The following is a 25,494-nucleotide window of genomic DNA, read 5'->3' as shown; positions in this document are numbered from 1 at the left end:
ATCCTACGAGAAACTATGTGTTGAGATCGATGGGAAAGTACATATTTTTTAGTTCACATTTGAGGCCTTCAAGACTTGTTGGGACATATTTCCAAGTACACAAATCAAATCAGCAAGACCGGAATGATCAAGAGGAAGAAGACCTTTCTCAGGCCCAGGGCTGATGTGGAATAGATCACAACACAAGAGTCCATCATTGTTCCCAATAAGATGACCCAGAAGTGTGCAAAATACATCACTATGACTAATATAAAAGTACCCTCCAGATTGCAGAACAGTAGGAACATGATCGAACAATGCGTGTATCAAAAGCAGTTGCGTGCATAACACTTGTTGGCCTTTCGTTTATGGTCCCCGGATGCCTCAGGGTTCTACACACTTGTATGTTAGTGGGATGGCTGCTGTCAATTCATGCCCTGTGGCGTATATTGCCAAAATGTTCTCCATTACTTTTGGGATTTGTATCGATTGGGATCCATGACACAGGAAGTTGGGGTGCCCAGTGTAGGTAGTGGCGAGAGTTTGAGTAATCGGGATAAAGCTGCAAACATATGAAATGGCTAGGGGGAATGCTCCTTCCCTTAACATTTATATTATTTATTGATGCAGTTGCTAGACATCTTCAGGAGTGCCACATCTTCAGGAGTGCCACATACATAGAGGCCCGACTTCCACAGAGGGCATATATACCTCTCCATGTACGCCACCCATAAACTTATATTTGTCGGGGAGCCAGGTGTAAAACTGATGTAGCAGATTAGAGAGATATTAATGTTTGGGAGGTTACTCCACACATACAGAAACCTGTGTTAGAATACCTGGTTCACTGGAATGACAATTCCATGAGGTGTCTGGGGGTAATACTACAGTGAGACACTGGAGAACTCATCCTCTTAAACTACGGCCCAGCCGTTGAGAGACTAACACAACAGATTAACTCCTGGTTTCATCTACCAACATCAATGGCGGGCCATAAAGCACCCATAAAGAAGATTGTCCTCTCCAGGTTTCTCGATCTTGTCATGAATGTCCCATTCAACTGAACAAAGTGTGGTCAGAAAAGCAACCTAGAATACAATGGTAAACTCTGGTTCTGACGTGTGGGAGAGGTGGCATTGAAGTTCCTGATTTAGAAACCTTTTACCTCACAGCACAGGGCCACTATTTTCACTACTGGCTTCATCCAGATCAAGGAATCCCAAATCTGTTCCTGGAGAGGGAATAAAGTAAGGAAACAACATCAGTCTCTTTAGTTCCTGTGGGCCTACTCCAGATCAGAAGAGATATTCGTACGGTTGCCATGACCTGATGGGTTGGGGGATGCATAGGAAAGAAAGTAGGATCTCCCTTCCTGTAATCACCTGCAATAACACTAGAAAATAACCCCTCACAACCCCTAATGAGAGTGCAAAATAATGGTTTCACTTAGAAAGACTGGTTTGCCGAAGATGGGACATTTATACATTGATGGGGAGCTTAACTGGCTAGGACAGTTTAGGTCAGGTGGTCATTGGACATATTCTCCTATTATAGGTTAAGACACGTGGCCCGCATTAGGATGCTTGGATTCCCACATAAGCTGCAGGAACAGTGCATGCTGCAGGGTTCCAGTGGAGTATGAACTCCCAAATATTTGTGAATCTACTTACCAAAAGTGCAAAGAGCGTATCATGATACTATCCCCACTTACTAGACAATCTATGCAAAGAATTATATAGCTGTGCGAAGCTTGAGATATTAAGGCTAAACCGAGTAACTAGCATCAAAGTACATTTCCTGCTCCGGCTTCTGTACGTTCTGCAAGTGATCCCCCTTAGATTCAATGTCCCTAGAATACCTGAATCTACACTGTACAGAAAACCATAAAGAAGTGGTGTAGGACTCCGTCATACAGAAAGTTGCAACTAAGCTGTATTCGGCCTTGGAGTGGCAATATTTTTCAGAACAAATCTCTGGGTAACAGCTAAATGAAGCCTACCCCCAAACTCTTAAGCAATTTGTTGTGGCTACTGAGTAAGCACAGACCTGGTAGAACTGATATGTCGCTCTCAGACGCCACAATGCTCAATTATTATGACACAGTAACAACAACAAAAACCTCACATTTCCCTCTCCTATGATCCTGATTACACATAACCCTGGCTTTCCGCCAAGGCTAGTGCATTCTGAATTTGGTAGAGGCAATGACGGTAAGCTGTTATGACTGGAGTACTTATTCAAACAAGTGAATTATTGACTAGGGGATTGTGTATTGACCCCTTTCACCTGAGATCCAATGACTACTTTAGACTGAACCAGCTGAGGTACTGGGCAAGTAACACCCAGAGACAAGCCAAGGTAAACAGAGAGAGATTCCCCATAGAATTCTTAATCTATGATGGAGTACGAACAAGAGGGACATCACTCCTGTAAACACATCATCAAATTACACACAGGAAAACGGCCATCATATACAAACTATTGGAACAGAGATCTAAAATGTCTCATTACTTATTAAAATTGATTGAAGGTTTGGACTCAGGCTGCCAAGTCATCTATGTGTGTCCTCCATAAAGAAAGTTCACACAAAATAATTACACAATGGTACTTCACCCCGGTTAGGTTGAAAGCTATTTATGGGTGGTCTGACTTGTGCTGGAAGGGATGAGAACGCCGAGGTGCATCATATGTGGTTGTCTTGTCCCAAAGTCCAAGATATCGGGTTATCTAGAGTAAAATATATAAAAGATATTACAGGGATTTGCCTTGGACTAGACCCCTTGATCTTGTTGGTGGGGGCTATGGAAGGGTGCGGGGGGACACTGTTTATTCTCCTGCGAAGCTGTTAACCTACTCCTAGCGTCAAGACTGTTGTTGGCTCAATTCTGTAACTAAGACAGTCTTCCTTCTCTACATACATGGTAATCTACAATTAGGTCCGTTTTTGCTGATGAGAAAAGTACAGTCAGTATTCACGACACCATGATTAAATTCGAAAACGTTTGGTTACCATTTCAAATATGCATGAAGAAAAAAAAGAACATTTAAAAAAGGGGCGCAGAGGAAGGCATAGTACACTGCAAGAATCTAGTGAAGATGGGATGTCTTCTTTCACTAGCTCTGATGTATCAGATGAGCTGTAAAACTACAGATACTGAATAGATATAGGCCTATAAAGTAGCATCTATCAAAACGAAAGTGTAATCTTAACGAGCGGTAATCTGGTTGTTGACAGAACCGTTGTACATTATCGAATATGCCTGATGGTCAATTGTGGAATTTTCTTTTTTCTAATTTTTTCTTTTTTTTTTTTCTTTTAAACAAACATTCTTTGGAAAACAAAAAACAGCAATATTATAAGCTATTGCAATTCTCCTGTGATATATTTACAGTAATGTACAGTTATGATTACAATTGGCGGCAATCCCTTGTCAAAATAATTTAATGGATGCATATTTGAGAACTTGACTGGTGTTATTAAAATCATTTAGAAAACTGCTAATAAAGGAGGAGCTTCAGTTGAAACACTATGTATGGAAGAGTCCAGCATATGTTTAAAAGAAGCTTGATTGTAAAAAATTCTGTTAATTATTAGAACATGTAATATGTGGGGACATAAAACCAAACTGGTGGCATTGTGGCATGTCTGCAGTGAAATTTGCTGGGAAAGTGCCAGAGTATTAGCAGGGACTTTGAAAAATTGTAGTGTTGGTCGATAACACACAACTACTAAAACTAAAAGCATGTTCGAATAAATTGAAGCTCTCCTATGTAAAACCTGCTTGCTTGCGAATAGTTGTTCATTAATAAACACAAAGGATTCTCTTCTCTTTGGCAGACTTACCTATTTTGGCAGCACGCACATTTTCGTCATTGCTTTGACTGTTGGCTAGAATTAAATCGTGCATTGCTTCACCAGAATTATTTGTGTCAATCTCTTGTTCTGAAGTTGCTTCAGGCTTACTCTCTTCACCCTCTGATTCAGATACAACAGGCTGTTGGAGGTTAAGTGGTGCACTCTTCCCACTGGCCACAGGAGGCGGAATCTCCTCCTCGTTAATCTTCTTTCCTTTTCTGGCTGCACTCAACAGGTTTTCTAGAGTCTGCCAGGAGTAAAGAGCAGAACTAAGATCAGAAGCAGCATTCTTTGGAGAGGTGGGGGGGGGGACAATCAGTTTCTTACTTCTGCAAGCAAAATATTGACTTTTAATTTGGCTATTCTGAATAATTAGCCCTTGTAAATAAGCAAAGTCTGTCCACTAAGTGATTAAGAGTGAAATGAGCCTGATAGCATGCTCAATAAAAACCTTGCCAGCCATGTTCAGCATGAGGGTGACAACAGAGTAGACGAAGGTCAAAGAATAAATAGTGTATCAAAGTGAAAAAAATGTAGGTGTAATGTTTGCTTTAAACACAAGCATTTGCAATGCAATAGGTCTTGCATTTACGCAAGTCTGAGCTATTAGCATTGTAAATAATAATGCCTTTTATTTAGGTTTTGGGTTTTAAAACATATATAAAAGGCATTGTCATTTACAATGTTAATAGCTTCAACTCTCACAAATGTGAGACCTAGTGCATTACAAATGCTTGTTTATTATTCTGGTGTTTCGAAGATCAGTTGTCTCTACTTCGTAGTGTTTGGTTGGTAGAGATGTGTTAAATGTATAGCTTAGTCACTATGTTTATGCCCGTTAATTTTAAAGGAAAATGCCCTTGCTCCTGCTAAAGGTCTTTGTAGTGTCTTGTGCGTATGGATGGACGTGCCGGAGGACGATCATATTTTTCGTTGAGCTGGGTGGCGAGTTACCCGGTACCTGGCCTGTACAGAATGTTTTCCAGTAAGATGTACAGCTCTGATGAGATGTGGTGTGCATGAGGATGTTGTATGTTTAGGTAAGCATTATCTGAATGGATCTTAGATGTATGTTGTTTTGGTGCCGCAAGGTGTTGATTTGGCCAACGGTGTGGATTCTTTTTGATGATTTATGCACTTCAGGGTGTGGGTGTCTGGCCTAGTCTTTTGAAATGTCAATTGTAAGTGTAATGGGAGAGGTGTTGTGAAGTGGCTGTTGGTGGGTGGGGAGTGTCGTTTTGTGTCGGACAGTCGATTATGGCATTTGGTAGTCAGTTCAGCATGTGCAGTAAGATGCATCTACTGTGCACTGATTGAGTGGGGTACGAACATTGGTGATGTTGATTCATAGCAAATATATGTCAGATCTGAGTGGCGTTGAGTATATATTGGGTGGTAGTGGTAGGTAGAGTGAGGGTTTCTTTTGAAGGCATTTTTTAGCCAAATAGATCTAATCGGGTACCTGTAGAGACCAGGGCACCATTCTCACTGCTTGAAGATGGACTTTAGACAGGACAGAAATGTTTAATGGAGTGAAGGTGTCTGAAAACGTTAGAAGAGAATGCCCACCTGTGTACCTGCCTTTAGAGTTCCATGTCTAGTGGTGTGAGGGGGTGGAGTAGTTTGGTGGACATTGTAGCTGGACCTGGGTGTGGTGTGCCGGAGCCAGAGGGGGAATTGTTTTTATTCAATCTCCGGATTTCCCACTTGGCACCGCGCCAGTGTCTGGCCGTGGACTTGAAAGCCACATCACCCCTTCTCTGTGATTGCTGCCTGCTCGGTCCTGGTCCGAAGCACTTAGCACAACTTGCAGAAGCAGGACTCGGGAGAGGAACTGAGCGCCTAGAAGCTACTCCGCAACCCGAGATGGAAAAGAGCACGGGCGCTCCCCGTTCTCCCTCCAGACAGCCCAATATACTGGCTCACTGGAGACCTGAGCCGCCTGCACGGAGAAGGAAGGGGCTGGGAAAGGTAAGGGGCGGGGCTGGAGGAGGGGGTGAAGAAGTGGGGCTCACGAGGAGGAAGGGGGAAAACAGCTCCACTTCCATTAGAAGATTCTTCAACAAGACCATCCCTTCCTTCTTTCGAGCTTTCATCGAAATCTTAAAATAACATGATGTTACATTTGCAATCTCTGCCTTAAGCTGGAGTCCTATACAAAGCCAAAGTGTTTGTTTCCCAGCGATGCGTGTCTGTTCATCGCGCCTCTCTACGTGCACCCCGCCTTGGAGAAGGGCACTTTAAACAACAAGCTGTCTCTGTGGCGCAGACGGAAAGTTAAAGCGTGCAATGCGTGCGCCGTGTAACGCCAGCCCTTCCTTATCTGTTTGCAGAGAGGAGACGCCATGCGCGTGCACATCACCTGTCTGTGCGCGCACATGGTTTGTCTCCCTTCGCAAACCAAAGCGATGACAATAGAGTCTCGCCAAGGCGAAGCACTGCATGCGCTGCGTTCGCTAGGCGAGACCTAAAAAGGCTATCAAACTAGTGCATGAAAGTGAAAATATGAAATGTTGACATGGTGTGAGTGCAAAGGGGATTGTTAACAAAGGGCTAGTGAGGGACAATTATACATCATGAATAAAAAGGAAAAAGACACTTGCTTCTATTCCAGGTGAAACTTCATGTAGACACGATATATTGGAGAATAAACTTGGGCTCTCTATGAGTCGTGTACGCCTGGTATGCATGTGGCTCATCATTAAAATACTGATAAGATTTCTAAGTTGAGAAGGTGGAAGGGTCTCACTAGTCTTTTAGTCTAGGCTGGACGGGCAAGTGAGCCTAGCATGAGTCAGCTACGTCTCCAATCCCAGGGTGCCAAAATCCCACCTCGAGTTTAAGGCTGTAATGTTCTGCTTTGGCCTGATTCGAGGCATCACCCAGGCCTACGTTGCTTGGTGCAGGAATCATGCTGGTGTTGGGCTACAGAAATTGTTGTTTTGCTGGAGTATGGATCACACAGTCATTGTTCTAACTCTTCAACAATCATGAACATGCCAGTTTCTTCTGAGAATGTCGGACATGACAAGCCCCACACACAGTCCCGTTACCTAACAACAGTCACCGATTTCAGAAGACATCTGGTGTGCTGTCACTTGCTGAGTTTTAACAGTACTGAGTGCTTGTTTATACTATTCGGATCTGTGCATGAATTCTGTATATTCAAAGAAGAAATGCACCCGTATCACCTGTGCAGTTTAGAAGACAAAGCAAACTCCTCTAGAAAGTTTAGTCTCAGTTTGTGGATTTGGAGATCAATGTGAGTAGCATATCCATTACCATTTTGATAATAAACTAAGTGTGGATTGATTAGTCAAGTCAGTGAAATGTATTGAGCGCACATATCACCCGGAGGTCTCATGGCGCTAGCGTACAACTCCACTGGGGCTAAAGGTCAGATGAAGGGACGTTATAGATAATCAAATAGCCAAGTTTTTAATTCCTTGCGGATCGGCTTGTGATCTGTGATGGAGAGCAGCTGTGATGGAAGCTTATTCCAAAAAGGTGCAAGGAAAGGTAAGATCTACTGCCGTTCCTGGCGGAGCGGATTCTACGAGGGGTAAGGGGAAGTTTGGTGCTTGACCTGAGCGTCCTGTTCGGCTGATACCAGCGGAGTTTTTTTGTCAAAGTAGCTTGGCCCATTACCGTACATGTTCTTGTGCACCAGACAGAGGATCTTGAAGCGAATTCACTTCCCAATGGGAAGCCAGTGGCGAGTCTTCAGACTGGGCGCTGATGGAGACCTCGATGGGAGGTTTGGTACAAGTCTGGCAACAGTATTTTGCAGGACTTGAAGCCTAGAATAGAGCTCCTCGTTGATGGAGGCCAACAGGGCATTTCCATAGTCGATACGACTTATGATTAGTCCCTGGACAAGTGGTTTCCTTGATTTAGTTGGGATCCGTTGAAAACTTTTGCGTGGATTGCGCATCATTTCTTAACAGGTGCGGATTATATGATTTATATGGTTTTTCATTAACAACTGATCAACCAATCATTACTCCAAGGTTCCGCACCACGAGTTTTGGAGATGGACAGGGACCTAGAATCTGAGGCCACCAGTCATTCAACAAGAATTCGTGTGCCCTACCAAAGAGAAAGACCTCTTTCTTAATACCATTAAGCTGGAGATGGTTAGTACGCATCCAGTTATCGATGTGGGTCATGCAGTTTTTGAAACGGATCTTTGTGTCGGTGGGATCAGGGCCTAGGGTAATCAATAACTGGGTGTCAACAGCGTATGACACCACATCAAAACCGTAGGACCTGATCACTTTGGCCAGAGGTGTCACATAAAGATTGAAGAGCATAGGACTTAAGATGGAGCCCTGAGGGACTCCCATTTTTACTGGCCTACTGCGGGAGACCAGGGTGCCCACTTGTATGGAGGTGGTTCGGTCGGTTAGATAGCTTCCGAGCCAGTACAGGACCACACCCCTGACACCCATCTCCCAGAGCCGTTGTTCTAAAATGCTATGGGAGATGGTGTCGAAGGAAGCCCACAGATCCAACAGGACAAGCATAGCGGACTGCCCGTTGTCCTGGGCCAATCTTATGTTGTCGACAACCTCCACTAGCGAGGTTTCAGTGCTATGGGCGGCCCTGAACCCTGACTACGAAGGATCCAACATTCCGTGACTTTCCAGTTGGGTGGTGAGCTGCTTGTTGACTAGGGACTCAAGTACCTTTCCAAATAAGGAAGCAAAGAAATTGGGCGGTAATTGCTAAGTACCTTGGGGTCAGGAGAAGGTTTTTTCAGAATGGGCTGGACCGTTGCTGCTTTCCATCTAACAGGGACTACTGTGCTAGTGACATATTAAATAAATCAGTAAGGTTACTGAGGAGCAAGGGGGCAATAATTGGAAGAAAAAAAAAACCAGGGGGAAACCGGGTCTACTGGAGAACCCGATTTAATCTTCGCCAAGGCAGTTGAAACTTCATCTGAGTTAAGTGCAGTGAACTCTTCTAAAAGAGTGAAGGTGAAGTTGAGGTTGATGTCAGGATCATTGACGGGATTTTTAGTGTCATGGTGCGAAAAGGAACTATAAATCGTAATGATCTTTTCTTCGAAAAAAGTTCGGAGTGTGTCTACCCATTCTTGCGAAGATGGGTTGCAAGGCTGGACAAGAGGAGGAGTAGTAAATTCCTTTAGTATTTTGTAAAGCTCTTTATTAGAATTAGCAGCTTTGTTAATCCTGTTAATAAGATATATTTTTTTTAGCCTGTCTGATATTATCTAAATAACTTCGAAGGATAAGTCTATACTTTTTTCGATCTTCAATACTTTTGATTTTTCTCCATTTACGTTCGGCGTTCCTACTGGAGAGTTTTTCAGTTTTCAATGATTCTGTGAACCAGGGAGAAACCCTAGTTAAGCTTGACCCTTGAAAGGGGGGCCAAGATGTTCAAGGCCAGTGTGATTGCGGCCTCAAAGGCAGTTGCTGCATGATCGATGTTCTCGGTACATGATAAGGAGGGGTGGCTAAAATGGGCTGAGAAAGTGGTAGGAGTGACTTTCCGACAAGGCCTTCTCCATGTGGGTTCGCTGCTAAGGTCATTATTGGTGGCGTTTATTGGTAGGGAGAATTTCAACAGATTGTGGTCGGACTATAGCAGAGGGAGAGGGTGCTCCACTCTGACACTGGCTGTGTTGAAAAACAGAAGATCAAGAGTGTGACCTTCCGAATGGGTAGGTCCCATTACCATTTGAACTAGCCCCTGTGTGTTCAGATTAGTGATCAATTGACTTGTGACAGGGTCTGAGAGCAGTTTCGCATGACAGCTAAAATCCCCAATGAGGAGAAAGTTGTCAGCTGCTAGTACATGTGGAGCGATTGTCTCAAGCAGATGGTTTATAAAATTGGCTTTCGGGCAGGGGGGTCTGTACACTAGGGCACCTATCCAGGTTCCCTTGGATTGTCTTTCAATTTGAGGTAAGGGATTAGAGAGAAGGTGTTAAAAAAAGGAGACCCCACTATGGACTTAGCTTGGCTACAAGGTTTGAGAGTATGTGTAAATGTGAGGAAGAAAAGGGAAAGATGGGAAGGCAGAAATACAGGTTTGAAGAGAGAAAATGTGCAACCTAAAGTGGTGAAGAAGGGAAAAAGACTTTAATGATAAGCTATGGTTAGGCTGGTAATCTGCAACACTTAGTAAATAAAGCAACTGATCTTGAGTTGATGGTTGGAAAAGGGGGGCTGAGGGGATCGGGGTTGGTTGAACACCAGTTCACAGACATTAGTATAAAATGTACAGAGATAAAATTAACAAAAACTCAAGTCAATTCAATATAACTTTATTCAAATACAAAATGTACTCATAAACGTGCAGTGCAAAACAGTTGAGTGCATACAATTTAATTTTTAAAGTGTTAAAAACGGATGCATAAGTAAAATGTCACAATTGTTAAAAGTTACACTACCTCAACAAAAGAATATAAAACACAAGGTCCAAGATTAACACCAGGCAGAAGACCTAGAAAGTGTTCATTGTGATACAGGCTCTAACAGCTGCTTTCAAATAGACACCCAAATTAATAGTTTCCTCCTCATCCACCAAGTTAAACTGCATGTTCAGTGCATCTCTCAAGTTCTTAATACCACATTTCCTTAAAAAAGGAATCAGAAAGGGCTTGGAATACATAACGTAAAAGCTGCAGAAGAATGAGAAATGCAACATTGTTTGTACTGAGTTTCCATCACGGGGACACGGAAAAGAATCCAGACCAATATTAAACCCATTGGGAAGCACAGCAAATATTTCATTATTGTAGCCCTATACTGGAACAGAAGGCTCCGTTCCCATCGACCCCTAGCTCGAGTCATATGCCCTGCAATATTATTTGCGCGAGCTGCTAGCATGTGGATTGCCAAACTTGCCTTTTGGCTCTACATGCGCGTTCTTTTGGAAGCAGCCTGATCATAGAACGCCGTCCATAACAGATTTTTAGCGACGCTAGCAAGCCAGGAAATCTCAGAGCCCTTTTTACAGCTAAGGCAGTCAGGATAATGTCCCTGGTTAGACAAACCTTCTAATTGTTCCAAATGGATAGCCATAATAAGGGGAGGGGGGGGGGGGGGGGTCGGGCTTTAATATTGTCCTTGATATAAGGGATATCCAGTTCTCTATGACAAATAAAAGTGGAAGAGATGGGTGCTATAACAGCCGGTCTGCAAAACCTATTTTACTCGAGCTGAATGGGGTTATGGTTCTGGAAGCCCCACACTTCTGCACCATAGGTCGCTGTGGGCAAACACTGGGTTTTATATATTTTCAGTAATGTCGAAAGCGCACCTAGGTTGTGGTAGGCTGAATAAAGTGCCAATAGATTCTGATAATTTAAGCATGCTTTGTGCAATTTGTGGGGCCCACGAACCAGTAGCAGCAAATGTTAGACCCGAGAAAGTGCTGACATTTTTACCTACCGAGACAGAGGGCAAGCGATGTTTCTTAGGTCCACAGGCTATAATAGACGATTTTTCAAAAATGAGTTTGCAAATCTAAGGTGGCCATAAAATTGACAAAACCATGCACTACCCGCCGTAAGGCTCTCGGTGTGAGTGCCATTAAAACAGAGTTTTCCGCATATAAAAGTGACAGTAAAGGAGAGACGTTATTTTTTGGAATGTTGAGGTTCAGGTGCTTAAAACGGGTGAAGATTATGAATATATCAAATAAATAGAAGGGATGCCAGCACACACCCTTGTCTCACCCCATGCAAAACATCTATTGTTGACGGTACTGCATCCTCAGCAGTGATTCTAATTTTGGGCATCATGTCTGAATGCAGGTAAGCTAGGAAGTGTACCAATGTGTCACCCAACTCCGGTGCCAAAAGAATGGACCAAAGCTTTCAGCGATATACACATTCAAATGCTCGAGAAAGGTCCATGAAGGCTAGATATATGGGTAACTGACATGCAATTGTATACTTCCCAGTAATCAAAGAAAAATTTAGGCATTGTTCAACAGTACCAACTCTGCTCCTAAAACCATATTGACAGGAATATAAAACAGACTTCGCCTCAAGTCACTTATACCATGATGCTGAAGAATACAGTGGAAATCAAATGATGTGTACTTGGAAGCATCTGGAAGGGTCTGAAATTGCGCAGAGTGGGTGCAGGGCAGTCAATTGTGGCAATCGCAGGATTTATCAGAAGTCATGAGTTCAAAGAGTGCAAAAGGCAACTGTGTTCATATTTAACAAGGAAAAGGAGAATCACTGTTTCGGTGACCATGCCAGCATTCTGAGTCCTAAAAACAAAGTTTTAGGAGCACCTTGTAGTATTTAGAAGGCTTTACACCTTTCGTAAAGATATATCAGGGTGCACAGATTACCATGTGTAAACCATGGAATATCATAAATTCTAAGTACTACCAGGAAACCTCAGAGGATGTGTCTGAAAAGCACAGTGCCGGTGGTGATACCCAGAATGGCAAGGAGAGAGATTAAGCTGTGTGAGGTTCTTTGTAGTTTTAATAATTGTATTATTTCTATTGCCTCCTCTTAAGAAACTTGTCACACTTATTCAAAAAGTGACAACATTTTTAGTGTCAGACCGGTCATCTGCGTATCACCAGGTCAAACTGCAATCTCGTCTAACAACCAGACCACTGTTACAACAGCGAAAGGTGTATTCCAGTTCAACAGCTAGACATTTAGCCTAGATGTGACAGTGGAATATTTAAAGGAAAAATAAGGGCGTTGTTCAAATGATACCAATGTATATTGTTAACATGATGGCCTAATGAGATATGAGAACAAAGTTGCTGACTACGATGAAAGATTGAAACACGTGTGGATGGCAAACTGAAGCAGAGATCTTACCATTAGCATTGGTAAATCCAAGCATTGATGTTAACTGACTAAGTATCTAGGTTCTGCAATTGATAGAAATCAATTCGATTGTCAGGGGTCCTGAACAAAACGGAGTACGGGAATGATGAACTATTGCATGTTTTTGTGATTTTTGTAAATATTACAGTGAGAATGACTTGCTCAAAAAGAATATCTCTGTTCAGTGGTCAGGCAAATGCAGCAGACAGGTTGAAGTGGCACAGTTTGTGATAGGGAGTATAAACCGGTTATAGTACTGATGCCAGTGCCTACGTTTTGAATGCTGTAATAAAATATGGCCAGGACAGTAAATAAGTGGTAATTGGCTTCAGTTGAAGAATATCCTTAAAGGCTGAAATTTGTTACTCTGTGATTTTCTGCATCTGGGATATGACTATATTTAAGATGATTCTTCAGGAAGAAACTTTTTGGCAAGAATAGACCATAAACCACTGAAAACTCTCACCACTAACCGGGGTCTCGAGAGCCTTCTGTCCAAAGCCTGTAAATAGGTCGCCATGGCCCGACCAATTGAATCAGTGGAGTCCATTCCACACCTGATAAGCAACCTGGCCGCCAGGCGGCCGTCCAAAATCAACTGGTTCAGTTTGCCCCTATTAGCCTCTAGAAACAATGGTAATAGCTGCGCCAGGGAATCCCACAAGACATGAGAAAAGAGTCTGAGGATGCAAATCGTGTTAGCGGAGCATAACGCCGCACTGGTGTAATAGAAGCCAAGTTTTCCACAAGAGTCTAGCTTTCGGGACTCTTTGTAAAGTGGGGAATGGGGAAGGTTACCCATATCATGGGAAGCTGAAGAGGCCTGGACTAGAAGACTGTGGTGAGTTGGCTGACGAATAAGGCAAGCAGGGTCATTGGGGGCAGGGCAGTCCTTATGGGCAATAGTATGGTCCACAGGCAAACCTGACTCAGGTTTAGCCTATGCCCCCAGTAATGCATCAGATGGTGCCTCACAAAAGGGTGCACAGGTTAAATTCCGGCTGGCCAGGATGAAAAACCTCAATCAGAGGGTCTGTAGAATTCTCCACCGTAGGCAGAGTCAAATGTAAGCGGTCACTCTTTTCAAGACACCCGCCAAAGAACTGGCCTCCGAGGCAAGGCAAGTAGGAGATAAAAGAGTAGAAGCCGGGGATGAATCCAACCCGGAAATCCAGCTGTCCAACATAGGTGGATCCAAAAGCACTGGTTGCTCTAAGAGAACCACCCCCTCTTGACCTTCCACCAACTGTTCCTGTGAAGCAGCTACAGAGACCATTGAGATGCAGACACAGGGGGCGAGGGGAAGCAGACTCCTCAAGACCCCCAACAGTGTTGTGCATCGACTCCGGTTAGGAGCTCTACGGCATTGTGAAAACAGTCACCAGAGTAATCACCGACGCCGCATCAGAGTCAGCTGGCGCCACAGGTGGAAGCCCCGAAGGGCCGTGTACCAGTGCCACTGTGTCTGAGACGCAGACTGCCGCCGAGGGCAAACTTGCCGGCGATGTTGCAGTCGCCACACCTATGACCTCCTGGGGGCCCGCAGGCACTCCAGAGGATGGCGAGGGTCTAAAAACAAGATTAAGAGCAGTGTAATACTTTTGCATCTGATTCCACGTTGCCCCGGCCCCAGCGGAGGTGCAGGAGCGACGTCTGAGAGGAGGACTCCTCACCGGGAGGTGAGGAGTCTCCGGGATCCACGTCATGAGTCGAAAGAGTCATAGAAGGCCACGACTTCAATCACCTGCGACGCGGCTTACCGTGAGATGTACCCAGGGACTGGAACTGCTCCCGTAGACTACGGGATGAGGAGTGATGCTCAGGGAACAACCTCTGGACCGGCTAACTGCAGACCGGGAAGACGACAGACACCTAGAAGAACTGGGATCCAGCCTGGGGAGAATTCACAAGTTAAGGAGTTCTCAAGTTCAGGAATCTGCGACTAGATATCTCTATCAGATATAGGCGAGTTCAGCATTTCTGCTGTACAAAACAAAACTTTTTTGTTTGATTAAATAGACTAAGCGTTTGCTCCATCTGTAGTAAGAATCTAGCACACACATAGGGTACACATCCCTGACTTGCCTCTCAGTTTTTTAATAGCATTGCCATCGGGGAAAGAGTGTTTCTCAGTTCATGTTTTAACACTCACTTTTAATAAATATATTACTGAAGAATGTTGTGGTAGCACATTGTCATTTACAGACAGTACATTTTGAAGAAATGGCAAAAAACCTTCCCACTACCTTGCAGCTTTACTGATAAAACTATATAGTGTATTAACAATCTGTGACAATTGGGTTTCAGAGAATATATTTATCATTTGCACATTAACAGGTAAAGTGCTCTGATTTGCTTTTCATCCAATTAAAATATTTTTTCCTCATACGTGAACAAATAATGGGCTTTCACAACTACTGAAGTATATTTTGAAATGTTTGTAAAGTGGACTTATTAGCTATTTAAATGTGTTTTGGGAAAAACCTGATTCCCTACAGCTTTTCATACAGCAGGTCAGACAGGTCTCTTTATAAAATCCTGGAACTCTGCAGTCAGAGAAGGAAAAGTAATTGTAAAGTGACTTCTGACCACTGTCCCTAAACACAGAGCAAACGTGAAAAGATAAAAATAAGATTTAAAGGAATTTTTATTGCTCCTTCACTTTCTGACTGAACAGAACAACTGTTCTTTGTCAACTCACCAGAATGGGTGAGTAGATCCTAAATATAGCTCGACCTGAAAAAATCTGGCTCACCGTAGCGAGTGGGCGAGTAGCTTCTCGAGGCCTGCTTTTGGGGTACAGAAGGGTGCAAGAGTTTTATTACAAAATAACATTTTACCAATGGTGTAGGCTGGGGAATCTGAATCCCAATCTTAATGTATCTTTGTTTTTGAGTTTTGTTTAAATTAAGCATTTTTGTTCAGGATATGGAATGGGGGTTGGGACATTCGCAGACAATCTAGGGAAAACCTACTTTATTTCCAAAATACAGGGCACAGGGAATTGGTAAAGATGGCTCCACCAAAAATGAAGCAAGGCACTGATTACAAATCTGCTTCAGTTAATGGAATCTTCAAAGGAATGTAGGTTAGATAGCTTCCAATGGCAGTTTTATAATCGAATAAGTCACAAGGTTGTACAAGTTGCCAACTTAGAAGAATGGCCTTCTTCAGCAAAGGGATGTTGTATTGTACACCTGCCAAAATTCAAAATGTGTATTCGGGGGCGGAATCTGAATGTTTCAGATGTAACAAGACTAATGGGAATTGGCTCCACATGATGTTTATGTGCATTCGTCTCAGAGAATTTCGGCAGGACATTTTTGTTGAAGTGCATCAAAGACGAAAGCTCAGTATTGCCCCAGATGCGTATGGGGCATTGTTTGGCATTGTGGTTTCTTCTCCAGAAATGACGACAGGACAGCGCCAATTAGTATTTATCTCTGCATTAGTGGCAAGATCATTTGTCTTGGGTAAATAGAAGTCTGACGATGTTCCAGCAGCTTCTCAATGGATTCTTAATTTGTATTAGGTTCATACTCATGAAGTCATCTATGTAAAAAGATTTGGGTCTAAAACCTGGTTGAATAAAATCTTGAGAAATTGGGCAAATGAATTTGATATGTAATAGATGAGAAATCCCTTGTTTTCGTGTGAATTATGTTTCAAGTACACTCATGCATGGAGTTTTTGATTGAATGAGCAAATGTTCAAAATGGTTTTATTTATAATCAATTGTTATGTAAACAATCTATGCTGCTACATCTCAGAAAAAATAAAAACGTTTGCGCAGGCTGATGTTCACCCTGTTTGGAGTGTTTTTCTGAACACCCTTCAGTCCTATCCTTTAGGACTAGGCTGCAGTCCTTTAGGCAGTAAGGCCAGCTTTGGAACACTCTTGTTGAATCACTTTTCATGGAATCATCCCCAGTGGAGGGGGCATCCCCCACGGAAAGGGAATTATTAATTTTCGACAGCAGGTATAGTGCCAACCTCCTTTCTCTATCCTTCGGACTTGAAAGTAAAGGTTTTACAGATGTTGAAGCTGGGAGCCTTGTGCACTGGACAAAGGCAATACACTGCTCATGTGGATCATCAGTACAGATCTATCGTCCACAGGTACAGTATTATTTGAAGAGACTGTTTTTCTCTTTGTCTGAGGACATTTGGTAACAGATAAAAGGTCTCCTTAGCCCAACAAGTGGTGATTGTTTTACAGAATTAGCCCAAAAACAACTTGCAGTAGTCGGACAGCTGAAAATGGGACTGCTTCAAGTCGATGGTAGGTTACATGGTATGAGAGAGATTAGAGCCGGCATATTCTTGTAAGCTCCCTCATACACAATGTGCAGTAGAATTCTGACCTATGGTGACCTCTATGGGGAGTAGGAGCGCTCAGCACATCCATCTCGTTGGGTGAAGTTTGGATACATTCAAATGAAGAAGATGTGCAACTAAATGGATGCAACTAAACAAACAGCATTATTGAGGCCTATGACTCTATTTAAAGTTGTAGAGGAATCCAAGCCTTCTGGTGGGGAGCGAATCAAGCATGTGAATAAAAGATCCAATGCTGGAGAAATTAAAAAAACACAATCAAATAAGACAGCTGAGATCATCATATCAATACCCGTTGGGTGTCTCATAATTTAGGAAAACCCTTCATGAGAAGGTAATTCATTCAGTTATAAGCATGAAATGAAGGAATAAGCTTCCACTATCTCTTAAACTTTAACCTGATGCTCTTAAATTTTAAAAAGCTGAGCCTGTGGAGACGAGGGTGCAACGCAGCCTGCTCGGTGGGGCCTGGAGCAGCCTAAGGCGGAGGTGAAGCCCAGGTAGAGGGGCGACAGTTGTGGGCATGTGGAGCTGCTGAGGAGGAAGCCACTTCGGTGCTCTTTGCATGGCCACTGTTCCTTCGGGCTTGACAGCTCGTGGTGCACAGCCGGATTGCAGCCTGGGCCAGCCAGGCAGCAGACTGAGACGCGGTCTGTTGCTGGCCTTGCCTCCCTTGTTCACAGAGGCCAGATGTGGTGATCTGCGTAGGAGGGTGCGGTGCACGGGTGGGTGGATTCGAGCCCGCGGCTGCCAACACTCGTGCCTACCTTCCTCCATGCCTGGGCATGTTGGACGCTTTGGGTGGCCTCTTCCAGATCAAGTCCCTGCTCCTGTTGCCCGGCCGCTTCTGGGAATCACTAGCCTGCCGATCACCTGCAGCCAAGAGTGTCTGGTCTGCTCATGCTCCCTAAGCCATTTTCCTTCTCTGGCTGGGATGAGTTGGTACCACCCCTACTGTTACCACTAAGTTGGCTGGCAAGTTTTAAGCAGAGGGCCCTGCATTTCTCAGACCGCTCCCTAACTCAGACACTAGCCCTGGGACTATATGGGTAGACGCTTGAGAGGCAGGGTCTTCTCATGCCCCTGTGCCACATCCTCTCCTTGGCTGGGAGTGGCATGACCTGCATCAATTCACAACGGCCGCATCATGGGCAGGCAGGACAGAGGACAAACCAAGCTGCCCTTCTCAAAGAAGCGCTCTGCCAAGTCCACAGGCGTGACAGCTAGCAGGGAGCCTTCACCGGACGGCAAGTGCCATGAGCCAGTCATGGACTCAGACATTAAAAGCTGGAATAGCCGGGTAAATAATATCCCTAGGATGATTTCTGACCATACCCCGGTCCTGTTGATTATTGGAACCCTAGATACTGCTGAGTGGGCATTTACATGGCAGCTCCCACTCAACGCCCTCAGAGACCGGGGTTCTGGGATGATATTTAACAGGAGATTCTGGACTACTTCGCCCTGAATAAGCAATAGGTGGCATCTGTAGGCACACTGCGGGAAGCCTTTAAGGCTGTCATACATGGGGCAACCACCTCTAAGCAATTTAGGTGTTTAGGGCACAGAGAGCCCAAATTCATCTCTTGGAGGATCAACTCTTCCTCCTCGACGCCCAATACTTTGAGTCCGGTGAGGCTTGTGTCCTTGCCCACATCAAGATTAAACTTGCGGAATATGGCGAGGTGGTCAAAAGGGAGTTGAACTACCTCCATAAAGAAGCCATGGCCGGGAAAAACAAGGAGGGCAACAGACCGGGGAAGACTCTGGCTCACTTACTGCACACAAACGCAGCTAGTTCATATATCACAGAACTCACAGACAGTAATAACACTACTGCCACGACTACTCGGGTTGTGATTCAAACTATGCTGCACAATGGCTTCTAACAAGATTACAGATTTCTCTGACTCGATCCAACTACTGTGGTTGGACGATGCTCATGGGAAGTATATTAACAAAGCATTTACTACCGAAGAGGGAGTTTGGGTTATTCAGGAGCTGCCAGGAGACAAGGCCACTGACCTGGATGACTTAACAGAACATTTCTATAAAGAATATGCAGTCCTGCCACATTTGCTCACTCTGTATGTAGAGGGCAGGACCACAGGCAGCTTGCCTGGATCATTGCGCGAGGTGCTCGTTGTTACTATTGTGCTACCAGACAAGTCAATTGACAACTGCGACTCATATCTATGATCATGTAGAATAAGATTCTAGCCAACTTGATTGTGGGTATGCTTCTCCTGCTGCTCACCATGATTGCTGGATCAGAAGAATCTGGGTTTGAGCCAGGTCGTTCCACTGCCCACAACCTAACCTGCGCACTCGGTTTGCCCCACTCTACATGTTGAACACACAGCTGGGGGCCATGCCAGTCCTCCTGGATGCCATTAAGGCATTTAATTCCTGTGAGTGGACATACCTATTCTACCTGCTGTAACGCTTTAACATTAGTCCATTGTTTATACAGTGGATCGAACTGCTACACCCACAGCTTGAGTGTGTGCCAATGGAGTTGTCTTTTAGCCCTTTTCCATTGCTCTGGGCACTCAGCAGGGGTGCTCTCTTTTGACTCTTCTTTTTTGCCATAGCAATGGAGCCACTGACTGCACACCTGCGGCAACATCATGCAGCTAGGGGACAAAACTACACCTCTAGAAGGCTGGTAGCATCTATATATGGGGACTATGTTACCCTGTATACCGTGATTAAGAACTGAACCAGTCGCCAATATTGCAGAAATTCCTGGCCTTCGGGTGCCTAACAGTTATCAAACGCAGGGAGAAGATGGTTGGAGCGATGAAACTTTTCAGACACTCACCCCCAGTCACAGATCTGGGTTGAATCCATCCTCATGCTTTAGCTCACTTTGCCACCCCAGTTCAGACCCAGCCATATGAAAATCAGTCTTGACCCTGTCTTTCATAGGAACAGTCCAGCCCGACCTGCCAAGCCAGGTCTTCCCTGGACCAGAAACAAGCATCCTGTGACCGGTTTTGGGGTAACAACCCTTATCAGCCAAGTTAGCTTGAATCCAGTGCCAAAGTGAGCAAGGGACCCACGTATGGGCATACCCTGCCAATTTAGGGCGAACAAAGAAAACACAAGATGATGATGAACGGACCACTGAAACTTTTCAGCCACTCAACCCCAGTCACAGATCTGGGTTAAATCCTTCATCATTTTTTAGCTAACTTTGCCACCCCACATCTAACAGATATCTCCATCAATGGGTCCAAATCCGTCTCTGATCCTGACCACAGTGGAATTACAGAGCGAGTGTCCCTTGAAATGGCTGGACACGCTGTCAAGTATTTAGGGATTTGGGTCAATAGGAACACGGAGGTCAATTGGCAAGGGAATTATGGCTGTGTGGTGGACTGGCTGATATCTCGCATTCGCACTGAATCAAGCAGACCCTTTCTATAGCAGGTTGTATAGCCATCGCCAAGATGATGGTCTTATCCAAGCTCCTCTACCTGTTCATCAAGATCCTGCTCCGGTTGACAGGTGTCTTCTTCACGAGAATCCATTCTCACCACTCCCCTTCGAATGGGAGGGTGGGCTATGTGCACACCAGATTTCCCCCTATACTCCTATTGCATGCAGGTGATATTGCTTACCACTGGCTTCAACCCACACCCTATCAGCCACACATTGCAATAGAATTGAGCAATGCCTCCCCTGCCCACGGGCCACTGTCCTTTGCTCCATGGGGACACATGGTCACGAGGATATACAACAGTGGGCTGCACGGTGTGAGCTTGGGAAGGACTACAGCATAGTGTATGCCTTGATTGTTTGTATGCTGACCAGGTGGCCCTTGCCCACAATCCCATTCTACCGCTGCCATAAAATAAGAGGGTGCAGTGAAAGCTGGCCTATGGGTGCCTGGGGACAATGGGTGACGTGTTTCCAGACAGGCCATTTCAAACGCTGCCAAAGCTGAGGGAGACCACTGCAAGTTCACCACTGGACGTCATGCTGTACCACTGACTAAGAGTTACCTGCAAGCCTATACATAAAACGTTCCTCCACTGCCCCCACGACTATATGCACTAGTGACAATCCTCACTTCCATCTTATCCACGAAGCTGGTCACCCGACCTTGTTCTACAATGCAGCACTAGGCACCTCTTGTTGCTCCTATGGCTCAGCTGGGTAGGCAGACTGCCTTGGGCATTGAGCTCTCAGATGCACAGTGGTAACACTGCTGTGCCCAAACTGGTGCCCTGTCGCCTAAATGCCAACTGCGTCTTGTCCATGTTAAGTATATTCATAAAATCTACTGACCAGATGGCGCTCTTGGGGGACTCCCAATGCAAGCGCTGTGGGATGGACGGAACGGACTTCCTGTATTTGGCTTGGTGGTGTGCTGGCCCAGATTGATTCTGGGAAAACGTCTGACTGCCGCAATAACCCATCTGGACATCATGCACACAACGCAAGTGGCCCTACTGGGCTATGTCAAAAACATCTCTCCAAATCTTCGGAAACTCCTTGTGCTGCTACTTTTTCTTGCCCAGCGCCGTGTGGCAATTCTCTAGGAGTGCAGAGCTGCTCCAGGGATGGAGGAGTGGCTGAGAGATATAGTCTATTTCCAGGACATTCTATAAGAGTACTGACTGATGATGCTGATCTGCTCACGACCAAAGATATTTGGGGACCGCTTGTTTATTATCTGCCAATGCAGAAGGGCCCAGGTGGAGGGGCGAGATGAAACGTCCAAATCACAGAGTCCGAAAGGAGCAGGGATAGCTGAAGACAGCAATCCCCCCCCCTTGGCAATGTCTACTGCATAAGAACAGTCCTCACCGGCTTTATAGTTAGACATGCAGAGCCTACTGGGACTAAAGAGTGGGCGCCTTGATTCTTGCAATAGGTAATCCGATGGTAATGCAATATATCCTTTCCTAATGTTAAAGAATTATTTTTTTTTAATTCAAAAGCTTGTAAAACTGGCTGTTCGAGCGTTCCACCTGATTAGCCAAAGTGTCCCTTTTCTTAAGTATTCGTTTGTTTTAGTGTCCCTTGTATTTGCTTTTCTTAATACTTAAGCTGGTATGCAGTAGTTTCTTTAATGGTTTTGGCATTTGAACCTTTATTCTACCTTTTGGAGGAGAGTCTCAATATTGGCTACAGTATTACAGAGTAAGCCTTGGCTCAATACACCAGAATAGGAAAGTGATAATCTGGAGACAGAGGTGCCATGTTCTTTAAAAGAAAGATATCCATATTTAAAGAAAATGCAACCTAACATAGGGAGACAGTGCAGTACGTCCCAGCTTGTGAAACACCCATATCAGAGGCGCTCCAGCATTTTAAACTTTGTTACCAGATTGTTTGGGAGACTGGACTGCATTTGCCTAGCGTCGGGTGGGTCAGTAGACATACTGCTTTACTCAAGGAGGGTTCCCTATATTATTGTACAGTTGACTAATGCACTATAAGCAATAAAGAAAAGAAAACTGAAACAGGTTACGTCATGTTCATCACAATCTTCCCTCTTTTGCATCAATTTACAACATACTTCTCGATGTTCCCTGATCCATAGCTTCTGTGTCACACTTGTAGCCTCACTATTCTTTGGTCACTGCATGAGTTTCTCTTCTGGCTTCTCTTGCTGCACCCCATCCTTATGTACTATCAAGACAATCAATAAAATGAAAGTGCTTTCACTTGTGGATCCCACAATCTAAGGGACAATCCCTTAATGCAAGTCAAGTGTGATGATTAGCACATTAACAGCCAACCTTTGGTTAACTTATTTCAGCCACCTTTATGGGACTGTGGGAGCCCTTCCTCTAAAGAATAAGAAATTATTTGGAATCATCATCTGCAGAGAGTTAGACGGATACAAAACACAGCAAGTTGAGGACCGAGTGTCCCCCGACTGAAGCAACAGCCTTTCTGAGAGAAACAAGACACAAAAGAGAAACAGTTGACAGCAACAGCAACAGCAAGAAATTACATTGCCGTCTATTTTACTAAAACCATAACAGCTCAATGTAGTCATAACTGTAGAGAGAAAATGTTTAAAAAACATACATCTCAGCATTACACAGATTAACAGACCTGCAACTGTATTAGATCAACCATTGGCAAGTCCACTATGTCTGGCTTTGATGGGCTAATGCATGCAAACATAGACATGTGCAAGTGCTATTTGTGTTGCATGCATAATCTGGGGCACTTGGTACCCTTTGAAAGTGTTGGGTCAAGTGAAGTGCCTCACCACTTCGCAAAATTAAAAAAAAAAAACTAAAAATAAACACCCTCTCCCTCTAAAGCCCAAACATAAACCACCCCTTCCTCCAAAAGCCCAAAATAAAACACCCCTCCCTGCAAAAGTGAAAGACAGTAGAATAATATTTTAAATGAATAAAATAGGGGCTTGGCCAAGATGGCGGCGGAGTAGCACTGTTTCTCTGGGGCTCCGCTCGCTGAGGCCGATCTATCGGCATCCAACTGCAGACTTACGACCTACATATCGCTGACAGTGACCCCAGGGCGTCTGGAGTGCGGGGGCACCCCGTAGTCCCAAGGACAAGCGAGAAATACAACGTGGTGCGGCAGTAGCGCCCTTGGGGGATTGGAGGCGGCGAAGACGGAGATATCACGGAGGCCGCATTGAGGCACCCGCGGTCAGGGGAGGGGCACGGCGCCCGCGCCTCGAGCTTCTGAGTCCGCCTGTGGGACTGTGGTGAGCCCCTGTTGTAACAGAATAAAGACTGATACGTGGTGCGAAGTTCCATAAGATTTTATTAATACAGAGACCCACGAGCCGCTAACCGCCGCTGCGCGGGCAGAACTGGAATGGCGGTCCCGGGAACTCCCCCTTTGTGACGTCACACACCCTTACTGATTGGCAGAGATAGTCATGTGATACCGCTAATACAAAAGACAGACTACGTCGGAAATAACGGGGTGCATAGTGTACAATTAGTACATATTCAACATCTCCTTTTTTTCACAAAACAGAAATAAACGTCGTCAATCCATAACATAATCGTCATAGCGCCTCGGCGCTCTTACCTCCCTCCTTGGTCTACTAGAGGCATACAGTGGGGAAAACCTTTCGGAACAAGTGCTGCTGAAGCTGTGACTCAGGCCACGAGCATCCTGCCCACTAGGGTGCTCCCTCTTAACTCCACCATCCGCCCTGCTCTCGGCATAACCACTCTCACACCTGACTGCTTCACTCTCGGCCCCACTGCTGTTCCTTGTCCGTTGATATATGGATATGTCGATGCCTCGGTCCTCACCATGTGCTCCCGAGTTGGCACCCCCTTCTTCTTGCCACTCTAGAACACTATTGTCACAACATTCATTGCTCTCAGAACTCCCTTTCAGTAGTATTTCCTCCTGACCTTTCTTCAGTTTGACCACATCATCCTTGCTGCGCCAACCTTTGCCCTCTAGACACACTGCACCTTTTGTCGCTTCTTGCACACGCACCGGCAGACCAAACACAGACTCTCCCTTCATCACCTTGTGCGGCTTCCTTACTAATACCCAGTCTCCCTGTTCTATTATCTTCACCTTCGCTTTGTTTGCTGCATCAGCGTACTTCTTTGAACTCTTGTTTGGATACAATTCTCTCCCTCACTCCCAACATCTCATCACGTATAACCTGCGTTTCCTCACTCACATTGTACCACCTGTTGTACTTGGGTGTAAGCTCGTTTGTGCAACTTCTTCCCCTCATTAGCAAAAACGGAGTGTGCCCCGTGACCACATTCGGAGTGTTATGGTAAGTGCACATTTTTTCAGCAAGGAACTCCTTCACATCGAGATGGGATGCAAGGGCAAGTTGAACGCCTTCTTTAATAAACTTGTTCATCCTCTCGACTTGGCCGTTTCTCTTGGGACTGTACAAAGGTGTTTTCTCTGGTTTGATCCCCAGGGCATCCAAGAAATCCGTCATCTGCTTGGACACCAACTGGGTGCCGTTGTCGGAGACCAGGATTTTCGGCTGTCCCTCCATCGCGAAAATATCCTTTAAGACCCTTATAACCCGGTCTGTAGTGACAGCACGGACAAACTTGTAGTGCACCCATTTAGAATAATAGTCAGTGAGCACGATCAGATATCTGCATTCCTCAGGCAGCACGGTGAACGGGCCCGCAAAGTCTATTGCGATTTTACTCCAGGGGCCCATTGGTATTTCTACCAGCTGTAATTCGCCCTTACTAGTCCTCCAGTGCTTGTCAGCTTTCAGGCACTGCTCACACCTGTCTATGTAATTACATACATCACTGGTCATTCCTGGCCACCAATAGTACATTTTTAGGATGTTCTTGGTCGCACTGCTTCCTGGATGTCCCTTGTGCGCGAGCTTGATTAATTTCCCCCACAGCCCTGCCGGTGGAACGAATAAGTCGTGGCGCTTCAGGAATCCATTTTCAATAGTAAGTTCCTCGCTCACCTGTTGGAAGCTCTTCATGTCACTCTGTAAGTTCCGGACAGGAGGCCA

General features: G+C 44.9%; 1 protein-coding gene across 1 annotated transcript in view; it reads right to left on the bottom strand.

Annotated features, from left to right (window-relative positions):
- CC2D1B (coiled-coil and C2 domain containing 1B) overlaps positions 1-25,494 on the bottom strand; it is a 654,195-nt gene that overhangs the window by 517,710 nt on the left and 110,991 nt on the right. The window contains exon 7 of the mRNA XM_085602619.1: positions 3,824-4,082. Coding sequence (XP_085458745.1) covers positions 3,824-4,082 — 259 coding nt within the window. The remainder of the gene's footprint in view (positions 1-3,823; positions 4,083-25,494) is intronic.

This window comes from Triturus cristatus, chromosome 4_2 (assembly GCF_964204655.1).
Source record: "Triturus cristatus chromosome 4_2, aTriCri1.1, whole genome shotgun sequence".
Lineage (NCBI taxonomy): Eukaryota > Metazoa > Chordata > Amphibia > Caudata > Salamandridae > Triturus > Triturus cristatus.
Note: the sequence above shows the minus strand (reverse complement) of the source record. Positions and strands in the feature narration are given on the sequence as shown.